Source organism: Dasypus novemcinctus, chromosome 12 (genome assembly GCF_030445035.2).
Source record: "Dasypus novemcinctus isolate mDasNov1 chromosome 12, mDasNov1.1.hap2, whole genome shotgun sequence".
In the NCBI taxonomy this organism is placed as follows: Eukaryota; Metazoa; Chordata; class Mammalia; order Cingulata; family Dasypodidae; genus Dasypus; species Dasypus novemcinctus.
In genome coordinates, this window is record NC_080684.1 from 36,174,813 (window position 1) to 36,191,489 (window position 16,677).

At 36.9% G+C, this 16,677-nt stretch overlaps 1 protein-coding gene across 3 annotated transcripts in view; it reads left to right on the forward strand.

Annotated features, from left to right (window-relative positions):
* The window catches only part of FAM186A (family with sequence similarity 186 member A), a 114,350-nt gene that overhangs the window by 40,180 nt on the left and 57,493 nt on the right, over positions 1–16,677 (forward strand). For all 3 annotated transcript variants that reach the window (XM_058308247.2, XM_058308248.1, XM_058308249.2), the window contains 2 exons: positions 4,616–4,835; positions 5,535–5,705. In XM_058308247.2, coding sequence (XP_058164230.1) covers positions 4,616–4,835; positions 5,535–5,705 — 391 coding nt within the window. The remainder of the gene's footprint in view (positions 1–4,615; positions 4,836–5,534; positions 5,706–16,677) is intronic.

Consider the following 16,677-nt stretch of genomic DNA (forward strand, 5'->3'; position numbering starts at 1 on the left):
TTTCATTTGCTTACTTACCATTTGTGTATCTTCTTTGGTGAAGTGTCTGTTCATGTGTTTTGCCTATTTAAAAAATTGGGCTATTTATTTTCTTATTATTGCATTTTGAGAGTTCTTTATATATTCTAAATACAAATATTTGGTCAGGTACGTGATTTGTAATATCTGATATTAATCAATTAGATTTTTATTAGATATGTGAATGGCATCTTAACAATATTGAGTATTTTGATCCATAAACACAGTATAAGGAAGTAGACGTGGCTCAACTGATAGAGCATCTGACTACCATGTGGGAGGGTCCAGGGTTCGATATGCAGGGCCTCCTGACCCGTGTGGTAGCTGGCCCACGCACAGAGCTGCTGTGCGCAAGGAGTGCCGTGCCATGCAGGGGTACCCCTGCTTGGGGGTGCCTCATGTGAAGGAGTGCACCCTGTAACGAGAGCTGCCCTGTGTGAAAAAAGTGCAGCCCACCCGGGAGTGGTGCCACACACACGGAGAGCTGAAGCAGCAAGATGACATAACAAAAAGAGACACAGTTTTCCGGTGTCACAAAGGGTGCAAGTGGACACAGAAGAACACACAGTGAATGGACACAGAAAGCAGACAACAGCAGGGGGTGGGAGAGGGAGGATATGGAGAGAAATAAATTAATAAATTAAAAAAAAAGAAATCTTAAAAAAAATAAACACAGTATATATCTCTATTTTTATTTCTTTCATCAGTGTTTTGTATTTTTCAATGCCCATCTCTTGCACATATTTTGTAAAGTATGTACTTGAGTCTTCATGTTTTTGGTGATATTGCAAAGAATATTGTTTTTTTAAAAATAGATTTATTTTATTTATTTCTCCCCACCCCCTCATCTTTTGCACTCTCTGTGTTTGTTGTGTGCTCATCTTCCTTTTAGAAGGCACTGAGAACTGAACCAAGGACCTCCCATGTGGGAGGGAGGTACCTAATCGCTTGAGCCACCTCTGCTCCCTGCTTTGTTGTGTCTCTATGTTTTCCTCCTTGTGTCTCTTGTTGCATTGTCTTGTTGTGTCAGCTCACCACACCAGCCAGTCACATCAGCTCGCTGTCTTGCTTGTCTTCTTTAGGAGGCACCAGGAACCAAACCCAAGACCTCCCATGTTGTAGGTGGGAATCAATCACTCTAGCCACATCTGCTTCCCAAAGGATACTGTTTTATTACATTTTTTTTTCCTTAGGAGGTACTGGGACTTGAACCCTGGACCTCGTACATGGGATATAGGTGCTTAAACCACTGAGCTACACCTACTCCCCTGTTTTATTATATTTTAATCTCCAATCATTCATTGCTTGTATAGAAACATAATTTTGATCTTTGTATATTGATCTTGCATCCTGTGAACATTGTTTAAAGGTAGTTTTTTTTGTAGATTCTCTGTAATTTTTTTTACATAAACAATCTTTTAATCTGCCTTGGACCTCTACACATTGTAGAACAGGAAGACCTAGATTGGAATCCTTGCCCCATTCCTGGCTTAGAAGAAAAGAAGTTTAGACTTTCACCATTATTATGTTAGCTGTAAAACTTTTTCAGATACCATTTATCATGTTGAGGAAATTCATTTTTTTAAAAATCATGAATGAATGTGGTGTTTTGTTCACTGCTTTTTCTATATCTATTGAGATAATCATATGATGATTCTTCTTTAGTTTATTAATATGGTGAATTACATTTATTGATTTTCAAATTTTGAACAAGCCTTCCATTCCAGGAATAAACCCCACTTGTTTATGATATGTTGTTATGATGTTATATGTTGTTGACTCAATTTTCTAATATTTTGTTAAGCATTTTTTACTATATTCATGAGGGAAATTAGTCTGTTAATATGGTGAATTACATTTATTGATTTTCAAATTTTGAACCAGCCTTACATTCCAGGAATAAACCCCACTTGTTTATGATATGGTGTTATGGTGTTATATGTTGTTGACTCAATTTTTCTAATATTTTATTAAGCGTTTTTTACTATTCATGAGGGATATTAGTTTGTAGTTTATTTTTCTTGTTATATCGCTGCCTTATTTTGGTATTAGGGTAATGCTGGCCCCAAGGACTGACTTGGAAAGTGTACCTTCCTCTTCAATTTTCTGCAAGAATTTGTAAGAAATTGTTATTATTTCTCCCTTGGCCACCAAGCTTTGCATTAGCTTGTAGTATTACTCTCCATCACTTGACTTAGAAAACTTTGTCTCTATTCTCTTTGTTCCTGACTTAAATTATTATTTGCTTCAGCTGCATCACCATTGTTTCTGGTGCAATTATTTTTACCACCTAACCTCTGATTATTCCTTTGGAATAAATAGTTGGTTTGCAAAATCCAAGAGTCTAAGTCTCTTACTCAAAGTGCAAGGGATAGAGAATTTGATTGTCTAAGGCCAATATGAAAGAGTAATTGATAAGTTGGAAAGGGTGGGGCAGTGGTTCTTAATTCCTTCAGATTTACTGTGCCCTTTTAAACTATTTTTTTAACATCCCCTTTATTCCCCTGAAAGGAAATTCATGGATAATCTACACCAGGGGTTCTTAACCATGGGTCCACAGAGCTTGAATTGAAAATTCAAAAAAACATCATTTGTGGGGACATGTTGGTGCGGGTGTGGCCTATTTATTAAATCATGCACGGTGCAGGGGGGACTTAGTATGATTTTTATTTTGATGTAGCATATTCTGAGTGCAGTGGATAACTGCTGCAAAAGGGTTGATAAGGGTGGCAGAGATGGTTTTATGATGGTTTGGGAAAACTCGAATTTCTAAATGTTTGCCAAGAATGACCACGTGAACAGCTGTTGAGCCATGTTAGGTTACCAGATATTGAAATTATGGGCAAGTTGTAAAACGTAATTTTGAATAATCCTAAAATTTAATTAAAAACATGCCCATGTTGAGTGTCATAAAACTATCTGCCACTACATTCTGAGAAGGGGGCCATGGTTTTCACCTGACTGGCAAAGAGGTCCGTAGGGCCAAAAAGGTTAAGAACCCCTGACCTACACTCATACTTTAAAAAATTAGTGTAAATGTGGGGGTAAATACAAAAAAAAGTAATTTATAATATGCATTTCAATGTGTAAAGGACAAATGTCAAAAGAAGGCATAATAAGGTGGTCAAAGGCATGCATTTATATGTAGAATTAAGACAAATGTGAAAGCAGAAAATGAAGGCTGATATGATGCAGGTTAACACTAGTGCTTTGCTGTTGGCACTACGGTATTCCAGAACGGTCAAAATATCTTGGAGAAAATTTAAAGAATAATTTTCCTTCAATTTACATAGTATTTGCATTTCTGAAAAAATTCATTGTATAATTAACCTGGGCAAAAAATACTCTGTGTTTGTATATTTAAAGACGTTCTATGTTCTGGGCTCAGATAATTATAAACAGACTTTTAAATCTACATTAATTGCCCCTTAGGACGTTCCAAAGTCATTCAGGATGTGGGAAAATTCATCGTGTGGGACTGTTTCTTGCACTATAGAGTGGCTAGCATCTGCTGGCATCCCTAACTTAATGCCAGTAGTATCCTCTCCCAATCATGGTCACACCTAAAAATGCTTCTACAAATTTCCGCATGCCACAAAAGAGGCAGTAATTTCCCACCTTGACAACTATTGGGATAAAGGAATGAGAAGAAATTTGCTGATAGGTTTTTGTGTAGAGAAATATTCTGAGAGCTATTTTCCAGGTGTGAGAGCCAGGTAAAGAAATAAAAAAAAACAAAAAACAAATCACAAAAAAACCACTTTCATGTTGTACAGCGGCTTGGTAGCTATGGCTTACAATGTCATACATTTCACATACATTTTTGCACCCCAATCAATTGTAAATGAAGTATTATCTTCCACCATTTTATAGATGAGGCAGAAGAGCCTCCAAGATGTTAAGACACATATTAAAAATCCATTTCAATGAAAAAGCTAGGGTTGGGATCCAGATCTGACTTTAAACTCAATGCTCTTTCAGTTATATCATAGCAGTGCTAGGATGCTAAAGGCAGAAAAACTTTTTTAAAGGGAAGAGGATAGGGAAGCGGCTGTAGCTCAAGTGACAGAGCTTCTGCCTACCATATGGGAGGACCCAGGTTTGATCCCTGGGGTCTCCTGGTGAAAAAGAAGGAGAGAAAGCATGCCTGGATGGTAAGCCAGTGCCTGTGCAAGTGAGTCATGCAGCAAGATGACAACACATCAAAAAAGAGAGTCAGGGTGAAGCACAGCAGAAACCAGGAACTGAGGTGGTACAATTGACAAGGAACCTCTCTCCACATCAGGGGTCTTCAGGATTAAACCGGTGAATTCTAGAGAAGACAACACAGACAGCAAGAACAGCAGAGCGGGAGGAGGGGAAGGGGAAAAAATAAATAAAATAAATAAATCTTAAAAGAAAAAAAAGAGAGAGGATTTAAAAAAATTTTTTAACAAAAGGGAAAGTGATGGAGAGAAAATCTGAGATCCAGAGTAAAGTTTAAATTTGCAGCACTTGGATCAGCTTTATATTAGCTATCACTAACATCCTAAGAAAAGTGACCAAAGCTTATTACCAAACAGAATTTATTAACATATTCTCCTCCTTATTCTTACAGGATATTACTTCGCAGCTGGATGACATAATGAACAATGTGCAGAGGATAATAAATCGCTACAATGTTGATCAGAACTTGCTCTCTGGAAATAGAGCCTCCATTATAGAATATAAGAAAAAAAGGCGAGTCACCTTTTTGGAGAATATGATTGCTTATGCTCAGAGAGTTGAAACAAGAGAAAAGACACTTGCCTACATCCTGGCCTGGTTGGAAGAATGGAGTAAGTTTCCAGAAGTGGGTCAGAGGAAAGCCACGAGGTTAATGAAAAGTTAGAGGAGTAGAAATTTTAAAAGACCATCAGACAGAAGAAGAAAAGACTAAGAAAGTTATTCAGAAAACTAGTCAGAAGATAACTCGTTGTTCCTCTGTTCCGGAATAAATAAGAAAAATATAGGCTTGCTCTTTTAGCTCGTTATTCTGGTCTCCTAGCTTTTCTTCAAGCATGCCAGCACGTTCCTGCCCACTGTCTTTATGCTTGTTATTCCCTTGCCTGGAACATTTTCTGCCAGATAGCCATATGGCTCATTCGCTTCTTAAATGTCACCTGAAAAGAGGAGGAAACAGAGTAGCAGCTATGTACAGCAGGGGAAGCATAGAGAGATTGAGAGGTGATGGGTTTTGTTGTTTATTATTATTATGGGAAAAATGGAAGTGCTCTGAGAACGATTGAAGTGATGAACGCACAAATATGTGATTACACCCAATACTATTGATTATACTCTTTGGATGGATTTATGCTTTATTAATATGTATCAATAAAATGGATCTGTTAACAGAAAAAAAATGAGATGTTCTCTGACCACCTCCATTCCCCACCCTCTGGCCCCCTCTATTACCCTTCACTATATTGAATAGTTAGCCAATATGGTCATAATTATTTATTTTTCTGCCCCAAAGTAATTTTTTTACTCTCTCCAAGATTCCATTTTGTCTGACATGACTGCAATGGATGTTAATGAATATCGCCACTGGATAGTACAAATGGAAATGTTACCAGAGACGCTCAAAGCTATTGAGAGCAGTGTCAAGATGCTGAGTAAAATCAGTATATTATTGTTTGAAGAAAAGAAGAAACAAAGGAAAAAAATAAGTAAGTGTGCTTTAAGATATTGGAAATAGAGTGACTTTTTAAAAGAAGAGCTTTATTGAGATATAATTTATATACTGTGGCAGTCTGATATAATTGCTTCCAAAAAGAAATATTGGATTATGCTTATGATCTGACCTGTATCTGGGCATGATTGAGTTATAATTAGGGCTTTGATTGGGCCACATCATGAGGGCATTGATTTCCCACCTCTTGGTGGGTGGGGACTAACAGATAAGAGACATGGCAAAGGACAGAGTAGGAGCTTTTGATGCAAGGGCTTTTAATGTTGGAGTTTTGATTTTGGAGTTTGATGCTGAAGACTTAAACTGAAGCCCTGGGAAGTCAGCATGCAGAGGAAAGAAAAGCAAGCCCCAGGAAGGAAGGAACCTTGAAGCCAGAGTAAAGCAAGCCCCAGGAACATAGGATCCCAGGAAGCCTGAACCCTTGCAGATGTTGGCAGCCATCTTGCTCCAAATAGACTTTGGTGAGGGAAGTAACTTACACTTTATGGCCTGGTATCTGTAAGCTCCTATCCCAAATAAGTACCCTTTATAAAAACCAACCAGTTTCTGGTATTTTGCATCAGAACCCCTTTGGCTGACTAATACATATACTATGAAATTTACTCATGATAAGTCTGGAATTCGGTGAATTTTAGTAATTTTATAGAGTTGTGCAATGATCACAACCATGCAATTTTAGAACATTTCCATCACCCCAGAAAGATCCCTCATGCCCATTTACAGCTAATCCTCGTTCCAACCTTCAGCCACAGGCAACCACAAATCGATTTTGTCTCAGTAGGTTCACCTTTTCTGGGTATTTCATATAAATGGAATTGTATAATATGTGGCCTTATGTCTGGTTTCTTTATCAATTATCATAATGGTTTTTGAGGTACATCTATGTTACAGAATGTATTAGTTTCCTTCCTATTAATGAATAGTATATCATTGTTTGGATATACCAAATTTTGTTTATCCATTCATCAGTTGAGGGACATTTGAACTGTTTCTACTTTTTGGCTCATACAAATAATGCTTCTATGAACACACACACACACACACACACCAGTCTTCGTGTGGACATATGTTTTCATTCCTCTTGGTAGATACTTAGGAGTAGAATTGCTGGGCCATATGGTAAACTTATGTTTAACATTTTTAGAAACTGTCTACAAACTGTTTTACAAAGTGACTGCACCACTTTACATTCCAATCAATCATATACAAAGGTTCTAGTTTCTCCACATCCTTAACAACACTTGTTAATATCTTTTTTATTATACTAGGTATGAAGTGGTATTTCATTGGGGTTTCATTTTGCATTTTCCAAATGACTAATGATGTTGAACATCTTTTCATGTGCTTTTTAGCCACTCCTATAGCTTCTTTGGTGAAATGTCTATTAAATTACTTGCCCTTTTTGTCTTTTCTTTTAGTTTTAAGTGTTCTTTATATATTCTGGATACAAGTCCTTTATTGGAAAAGTGATTTTCAAATATTTTCTCCCAGTCTGTGGCATGCCTTTTCATTTTCCTAATGGTATCTTTGAAACCCCAAAGTGTTTACTTTTGATGCTGTCCAATCAATTTATCAATTTTTCTTTTATGGATCATGGTTTTTAGTGTAGTATTAAGAACTTGTATAAGTCAGGGTTCAACCAGAGAGGTAGAACCAGTAGGAGATTATGTATAATCCGTATATATTGTATGTGTATATATTATAAATATATAGGATATATGGGTTTGTTATAGGGAATTGGTTTATGCAAGTGTAAGGTCTGGTTAAGGAGTTTCTGCAAAACTGCCTCTGTGTCTGAAATTGGAGCTTAAAGACCACAGGGCAGGTAGTCAGGAAGAGAAGCTCACAAGCCGATTGGACCCTACCAGCATGAACTGAAACCAGTGTCTGGTTGGTTGGTTTGTTTTTGTTTTGTCTTGTTTGTTTTTACTCATTCATTAGATAATTTATTAAAACAACACATTTAGAGAAAGACCAATACAATATATACAGCATTACTGAAACCTGTATACAATTATACAAAAAAGGATTTTATTCTGGGAAACTAATTTCTAATTGATGGCAAGTTTCACTTTCAGAAATAAAACTGCAGAACAACACGATATAATTCAGTCTTAAAGGCTGGCTTGCTGAGCAAGGAATGTTTTTATTCTTTGTAGGCGTTCCTTCTTTATACTGTCAGGTACCAGAACTCTACCTGTTGGAGTGATTCCAGCCACCACATTATCATCAGGAACATGTTCTAGAACTTTTTAAAAAATTATGTCTTTACAGTGTGCTTTCAGTTGATCCTTCCAGCCACATTGAATTAATTTTGTTCTCAGCACTCTTTGAGGCATTCTCTCTCTCCATGTTCCATCGACTTTTGGATGCACTGCTCTCATCTGCGCGTCTTTGTTCATCTTGCTAACCACCATCACTGTGGGCAAGGGCCATCCCTTCCCAGTGACGAAATGACCCTTGCACTGACCACACTCTTTGGCTGACCCGACTTCCAGTGTCTGTTCTTGTTGTCCCTGACCTTGATGAGCAGGCTATCTTGCAGAAACTGGAGCCTTTTGTCGCAAAGCTAAACATACACACCAGATCTAGGAGTCAGAACTTAAGAAGAATTCAAGGATGGTAGAGCAATTGCAGTCCCAGATACTGCTACATGCCAAGATGTAAGCCAGCAGGTCAGCAGCCACATCCTTGCACCATCTAAGGCTTCCAGAATCTCTCTTGTAGCCCATCCTAACATGAAACATACAAGAAGGAGAGTTCTGGAAAATAAAGTTCCAAGGTCAGTGGAGCCAAGTTGACACATTACAAAATTGTCAAAGAACATTTTTTCCTAGTAAAAGGTCATGAAGATTTTCTCCTGCATTTTTTTCTAAAATTAACCATTCTGAGTTAATTTTTGTGTGAGTAGTATGAAGCAAAATTATATTTTTGCATGAGATTCTCCAATGATCTTAGCACCATTTGTTGAAAAGATTATTCTTTCCCCAATTGAATTACCTTAGCAACTTTGTCAAAATCAATTGACCATAAACATATTGGTTTAATTATGCACTTTCAATTTTATTCCATTGATTTATATATATGTCTATATTTATGCCAGCATCACATTGTCTTGATTACTTTAGCTTTATATTAAGTTTTTCTTTGAAAGATTTATGTATCTCTCCCCACCCCCTTGTTGTTTGTACTTGCTGTTTCTGTTACTGTTTGTTTCTTTTAAGAGACACCAGGAATTGAACCTGGGACCTCTGATGTGGGAGGGAGGTGCTTAATTGCTTAAGCCACCTCCGTTCCCTGCTTTGTTGTGTCTCTCATTGTATTTTTCCTCTTGGGTCCCTTGTTGCATCATCTTGTTGCATTAGCTCGCTGTATCTGCCTGTCATGCCAGCTTGTCCTGCTCGTCCTCTTTAGAAGGCACCAGGACTCTACCACTGAGCCACATCAGCTCCCCTGAGCTGGTTCCCTCATTTTTTTGTTTTTGTTTGCTTTTTTTTTTTATATTTACCTACATATTTACATTTACTAGTCCTCTTTATTTCTTCATGTGGATTTGAGTTATCCTATGGTGTCATTTCCTTTCAACATGAAAGAAGTTAGCAATGAATTATCAGTCTTTCTTTGTCTAGGATTGTCTTTATTCACCTTCATTTAAAAAATAAATTTTGTATTTTCAATGTTCTCTACATTTTTAAAGAATACTGGTCAAGTATATTGTAAGATGATTCTCTTGTAATTTGAGTGATGTTTGTTCATTAGTAGACTGAAGTTATGGGTTTTGGGGAGAAAGATCACAGGACTAAAGTGCCATTTTCATTATATTTTATGAAGGGTACATTCTATCAACATGGTTCATAATTTTTAAAAAAGATTTATTTATTTATTTATTTATTACCTCCCCCTGCCCCCACCTCATCTGCTGCTCTCTGTGTCCATTCGCTGTGCATTCTTCTGTCTGCTTGTTTTCTCTTTAGGCGGCACCAGGAACTCATCCTGGGACCCTCCAGAGTCGGAGAGAGGCACCCAATTTCTCGCACCACCTCAGCTTCCTGGTCTGCTGCATCTCTTATTGTCTCTCCTCTGTGTCTCTTTTTGTTGCATCATATTGCTGTACCAGCACTCTGCATAGGCCAGCTCGCCATGCAGGCCAGCTTGTCTTCACCAGGAGGCCCCAGGAATTGAACCCAGGACCTCCCATATCGTAGACAGGAGCCCAAGCCCTTGAGCCACATCTGCTTCCCAGTTCATGATTGTTGATGCTAATCTTGATCTCTTGCCTGAAGTAATGTTTGTCAGGTTTCTCCACTGTAAAGTTACTCACCACCTTCCATACTCTAGTCTTTGGAAGGAGTCTATGCAGAGCCACATGTAAGGAATGGGTACCTATACTTCCCTCCTTTAGGTGGAATATCTACATAAATCATTTGGAATTCTTCTGCATGTAAAATTTGTTTCTTCTCCCCCATTAAACTATTCAATTATCTATATCAAAATGAACTTATGGGTATTTATGTTATACTTTGGGTTATGATATTACTTTATTTTCTTACTCAAGCTGTTCTAGTTTTGGCATTGGCAGCTCTTTTAGTTGGTTCCTGTGACCCTTTGACATAATGCCATCAACATGGGTTTATTCATTTTTGAACACTTCATTTATGGCACTACAGGATTATTTATGGTTTCAGGCTCATCTTGCATATTTCCTGCCCTGGTCCTAGAATCAGCTATTTCTCCAAAGAGTCCTAGTTCTTTTTGTTGTAGACTGTATTAAAAACCAAGATCTGGCAGAGTGATGTCAGTGAGTTTGTGGAGTGGGGAGTTCCAGGTGCTGACCCTGAAGGTGACCCTGGATAACCAACTTTCTCAGAGCTCTGGAAAACAGCTGAAGAATTGCAGTTACCGGGAAAACACTGGATTAGGTAAAAATACCTTTAATGGTCCTTTTCCCGCCCCATCCATGGTTCAGTGTGGCACCAGCCCGTGATCCCAGTGATAGTTTCTGGTTTTGAGTTCCAGAGGAAGCAGTGTAACCCTTACGCACACATCAAGATGCTTCTATGTAGCATTCTGTCAGGTAGCAACCTGAAGGACTGATCCAGAATGCTTGACTCTGTCTTGCCCATCTCAGAACTTGTTTTGGATATAGTGGTGGCTGGTAGGACTGCTAAAACACCATAAGAAAACAATCAAACCACAGGTGACTGTGGCAAAGAACTACTGGTTATGACATACAATAGTACCCAGAACCTGGAGGAAAGGCTGCAAATTCCTGGGGGGAGTTGGGTACATTCAGGGTATTGATGTATATGCGGGAGTTGATAAAGTCATGAGCATATGCCCAGGACAAGACACATGCTCAGAGGAGGCCAGAGAGGACCATATACTTTTACCTTGGGCTGTTCTTTAGGTTCACTGTAAGGCTTGCCAGACCCTGAAGGAGAACACCAGCACACAACCAATCCACAAAAACTGAGAAAAGTGTTTTCTTTTGTTTCTCTTTCTATCTCTTCTCTCTCTTTCATCTTTCTATCTTTTTTTTTTTTTAGCTCCTGGATAGCTATTGTGGAACTAGCTGAATACAAGCGTAAGGAAGAGAATTATCCCCATCAAGGAGTACAGCCTTCAACACTAAATTAAGAAGGAAACATAAACCCAGCAAACCCTGGGGAAAGGGGAAATTTTGATTCCCATGTTGACACATTAAAATATTCAAATGTCCAGATTTCAAAAACTACAACAGAAGATATACAAAGAATCAGGAAATGATTCATTAAAAGGAACAAAATAAAGCAACAGAAGCCATTCAATGAGGAACACCAGTCTCTGGACATACCAGACAAAGACTTCTAAAAAACCTGTTTAGGGGAAGTGGATGTGGCTCAACCACTTGGGCACCCACCTACCACATGGGAAGTCCTGGGTTCAGGTCCTGGTGCCTCCTGAAAGAAGACAAGCAGGTGTTGCCTCCTGCCACAACAGAACTAGATGCCACCACAACAGAGCTAGATGGTGCCACAACAGATGCCATCTCCCACTGCAATGAGCTAGAATCCACCCCTACTTCAACAAGCAGAGTCCACAAGCCAGCAGACATAGCAACCTATTGGGAGAGGATGTGGCTCAGTCCATTGGGCATTCACCTCTCATGTGAGAGGTACCAGGTTTGGTTCCCAGTGCCTCCTGGAGAAGGTGAGCAAACAATGAGCAGACAGATGAGTGAACCATTTGGGGGAAGGGAGGATAAATAAAGAAAAATAAAGTAGATTTTTAAAAATGTTTTTTAAAAAAACTCTTTAAAATGTTCAAAGAACTAAAGGAAAACAAGGACAAAGAATTAAAGGGAAGCAAGAAACCAATATATGAACAAAATGAAATTGTCAATAAAGAGAAACAATGAAAAGGATCCAAAGAGAAATACTGGAGCTGAAACATATAGAACTGAAATACCAAATTCTCTAGAGGGGTTTAGAAGCAGATTGTAGCTGGCAGAAGAAAGAGTCAGTGAACTAGAGCCTAAGATGATTGAACTTATCCAGCTTTAGGAACAAAAAGGAAAAAAAAAAAAAGAAATGTGAACAGAGTCTAAGAGACCTGTGGGGCATCATCAGTTGTACCAATACATGCTTTATGAGGATCCCAGAAGAGAAGAAAGAGAAAAAGAAGCAAACGACTATTGGAAGAAATAATGACTGAAACCTTCCCAAGTTTAATGAAAGACATGAAATATATGAATATATAATGCCAAAGACAAAGAGAATTCTGAAAGCAGCAAAAGAGAAGCAATGTATTATGCCTCAATAAAATTAAGTGCCAATTTATCATCAAAAACAGTGGAGGCAAGAAGGCAGTGGGATGATGTATTTGAAGTGCTGAAAGGAAAAAATTATCAACCAAGAATTCTGTATCTGGCAAAGTGTCCTTCAAAAATGAGGGAGAGATTAAGACATTCTCAGATAAATAAAAGCTAGTGGAGTTTGCCACTGCTAGATCTGTCCTACAAGAAATGCCAAAGGGAGCTTCAGTTATTCTTAATCACAAAATTTTTGAAATTATTGTAATTTTCCCACATCTATTGGAAACAGTTTACCAACTAATATTTTTATTTGAAGTGTGACTTATATCCTTCTTTCCCAGCCTCCCTTGCCAAAAAAGAAGTGAATTTCTTCAAATGAATTCAGCAGACATCTAACATTTTCTATGTCCTTTGAACTATACAACTTAATATTTAGATACAAGTAATTTGTAATTTGTTTTATTACATAATTTATAAAATGGTGATGTGTATTGATGTTAATGCAGCTATATATTTGTACTGTTTGGTAATTTTCATAGAAATAATTTGTCAGTGTTCAACAGTTTGTAAAAACCTAGCACCAGAGCTTAAACATGTAAATAAATAATGAAATGTAAAGAAATGCCAAAGGGAGTTCTTCAGGCTGAAAGGAAGGGACACTAGATAGTAACTTGAAGCTGTATGAAGAAACAAAGATATTCAATAAAGGTAATTACATGAGTAAATATAAATGCTAGTACTATTGTGTTTTTGGTTTTTAACATAAATTTACATTTTACATGATCTAAATACAAATATATAAAAGTAATTACAAATCCAAGCAGAGAGGCACACAAAGTATAAAGATGACAAGAACACCATAAAGCGTGGGACTAGAAGGGCACAAAATACGTTTGTGAATGCTGTTGAAGTTAAGTTAGTATCAAATTAGAATAAATTGCTGTAGATTTAAGCCCCATAGTAACCACAAAGAAAATATCTTTAAAAATGTACACAAAGGGAAATGAGCAAGGATTCTAAATGAATCCCATGAAAGATTTAATTAACATGAAAGTAGACAGCAATGGAGGAAATAAGGAACAGAAAAAAAGGTATGACATACAAAAAAACAAATAAAGTAGCAAAAGTAATTCCTGCATTATCACTAATTACTAAAAATGTAAATTGATTAAATTCCCCCATCAAAAGGCAGAGATTGGCAGAATGGATAATAAGCATGACCCAACTAAATGCTGTTTATAAACGTCTCACCTTAAATTCAAAGACACAAATAAGTTGAAGGTGAAAGGATGGGGAAAATTCCATTCAAATAGTAACCAAAAGACAGGTGGGATGACTTTAAAATAGACTTTAAGTCAAAACCTGTTACAAGGGACAAAGAAGGACACAAGAGCATATGGATCATTTCTAGGGTAGACCATATGTTAGATCACAAAACAAGTCTCAAAATTCAAAATGATTGAAATAATAAAGTGATTTCTCTGACTGCAATGGAAAGAAACTAGAAATACAAGGAAAAGTGGAATGCACACAAATACATGGAAATTAAGAAATCACAACAAGCAAGACAGCAAGTGGACATGATGAGCGGATGTGATGAGCTGACACGACAGGCTGACATGACAAGCTTACATGGTGGGCTGGCATGGTGAGCTGACACAACAAGATGACACACCAAGGGACATGAGGAGGAAAACAAAATGAGAGACCCAATAAAGCAGGGAGAGGAGGTGGCTCAAGCGATTAGGTGGCTCCTTCCCACATGAGAGGTTCTGGGTTTGTCTCCCATGCCTCTTGAAAAGAACAGCACACAACAAACAGACATAGAAAATGCAAACAACTAGGAAGAAATTAATAAATTAAATAGATCTTTAAAAAAAAGAAATCGCGAGGGAAATTAGAAAATACCTTGAGACAAATGAAAATAAAAACACAACATTCAAAACACATGGCATGCGGTACTCAGAGAGAAAGTTATAGCTATGAATACCTATGTTTTTTAAAAAGGTTCTCAAATCAATAACCCAAGATACATATGTGTATGGAGGAACTAGAAAATAAAGAGCAAAGTAAACTCATAGAGAACAAAAGGAAAGAGATTAAAGCAGAATTTAAATGAAATAGAGAAAAGCGAAGCAATAGAATCAAAGACCAAAATTAGATTCTTAGAAAAGTTAAAAAAAATAGACAAATATTTAGCTAGCCTGAAAGAAAAAATGATGATACAGGTAACTAAAATAAGAAATGAAAGTGGAGACATTAATACTAACCTTCAGGGAAAAAAGGAAATTTAAGAAAACACTTTGAACAATTGTGCATGAACAAATTAAATAACCTAGATAAAATGGACAATTTCCCAGAAATACACAAATGACCTAAACTGACTGAAGAATACAACATCTCAAAAGACAAATAGGAAGAGATTGAATCAATAATCAAAACCTTCCAACAAGGAAAAGTTGAGGATCAGATGGTTTCACTGGTGGATTTTCCATACATTCAAAGAAGAATTAACAACAGTCCTTCTTAAACTCTTCCAAAAAATCCAAAGGAGGAAATATTTCTTAAGTCATTATATGAGGCCAACACTGCTGTAAGATTGAAGCCAGATAAAGACAGTACAAGAAAAAAACTACAGACCAATATCCCTTATTGTAAAAAATCCTCAACAAAATACTAGCAAATCAAATCGAACAGCATATTTAAAGATTTACACACTATGTCAAATGGGATTTATTCCAGGAATGCAAGGGTGGCTCCATATAAAATCAATGCAATATACTACATTAATAGAATGGAAGAAAAAAAACCAACACATTTTTTTAAATTAACCCAAAAAGGAATTTGACAAAATCTAGCATCCTTTCATGATAAGAACACTCAGAAAAATAGGAATGGAAGGTAACTTCTGCAACATGATAAAGGGCATATATGAAAAACCCACAGCTAACATCTTATTCAATGATGAGAGACTGAAAGCTTTCTCTCTTAGATCAGGAACAAGGCAAAGATGTCTGCTTTCACCACTGCTTTTCAACATTAACTTTATAATTTCCATTTCAGATATTCTTTGTTGGTGCATAGAAACACAACCGATTTTTCTGTGTTAATATGTTAATCTTGTAGTCTGCAACTTTGCTGAATTTATCAGTTCTGGTAGTTTCCTTGTGTATTCTTTGGGATTTTCTATATGGAGGATAATATCATCTTTGAGTAGAGATAGTTTTACTTCTGTCTTTCCAAATTGCATGCCTTTTATTTCTTTGTCTTGCCTAATTGCTCTGGCAAGGACTTCCAGCACAATGTTGAATAGCAATGGAAGCAGGTATCTTTGTCTTGTTCATGACTTCAGGGAAAAGGCTTTCAGTCATTCTGTTGCAGTTTGTCAAATACCTTTTCTGCATAAAATGATATGATCATATAATTCCCGCCCCCCCCCCCTTCATTTTTTTCATGTGGTGTCTTCTTACATTGATTGTTTTTCTTACACTGAACCACCCTTGCATTCCTGGGTTAAATTCCATTTTGTCAAGATATATAATTCTTTTAATATGCTATTGGGTTGGATTTGCTAACATTTTATTGAGGATTTTTGCATCTATATTTATAAAGGAAAAGGTTTGTAGTTTTCTTTTCTTGTGATACCTTCATCTGACTTTGGTAGAAGCATAATGTTGACCTCTTGATATCAGTTAGGAAGAGCTATTCCCTCTACAAATTTTTAATATTTCATATAATTTACCAGTGAAGCTGTCTGGTCCTGGACTTTTCTTTGTTGGGAGGTTTTCTAATTTATTCACTTTACTTAAGTAGGTCCTTGAGGTCTTCTATTTCTACTTGAGTCACTTTAGGTAAGTTATGTGTTTCTAGGAATTTGTCCATTTCTCTAGTTTATCTTATTTGTTGGCCTACAATAGTTTATAGTATTTTGTTATAATCCTTTTAATTTCTGCAAGATAATGGCAAGGCCCCCCCTTTCATTTGGGGTTTTTGTTATTTGCATGTCCTTTTTTTTTTTTGTTAGTCTAGCTAAAGGTTTGTCAATTTTATTTATCTTTTCAAAGAACAAACTTAAAAAAAAAAAACAACTTCCCACTCCCCCTTGTTGTTTGAGCTTACTTTCTTATCTCTGTTCATCTTCTTTTTAGGAGGCACT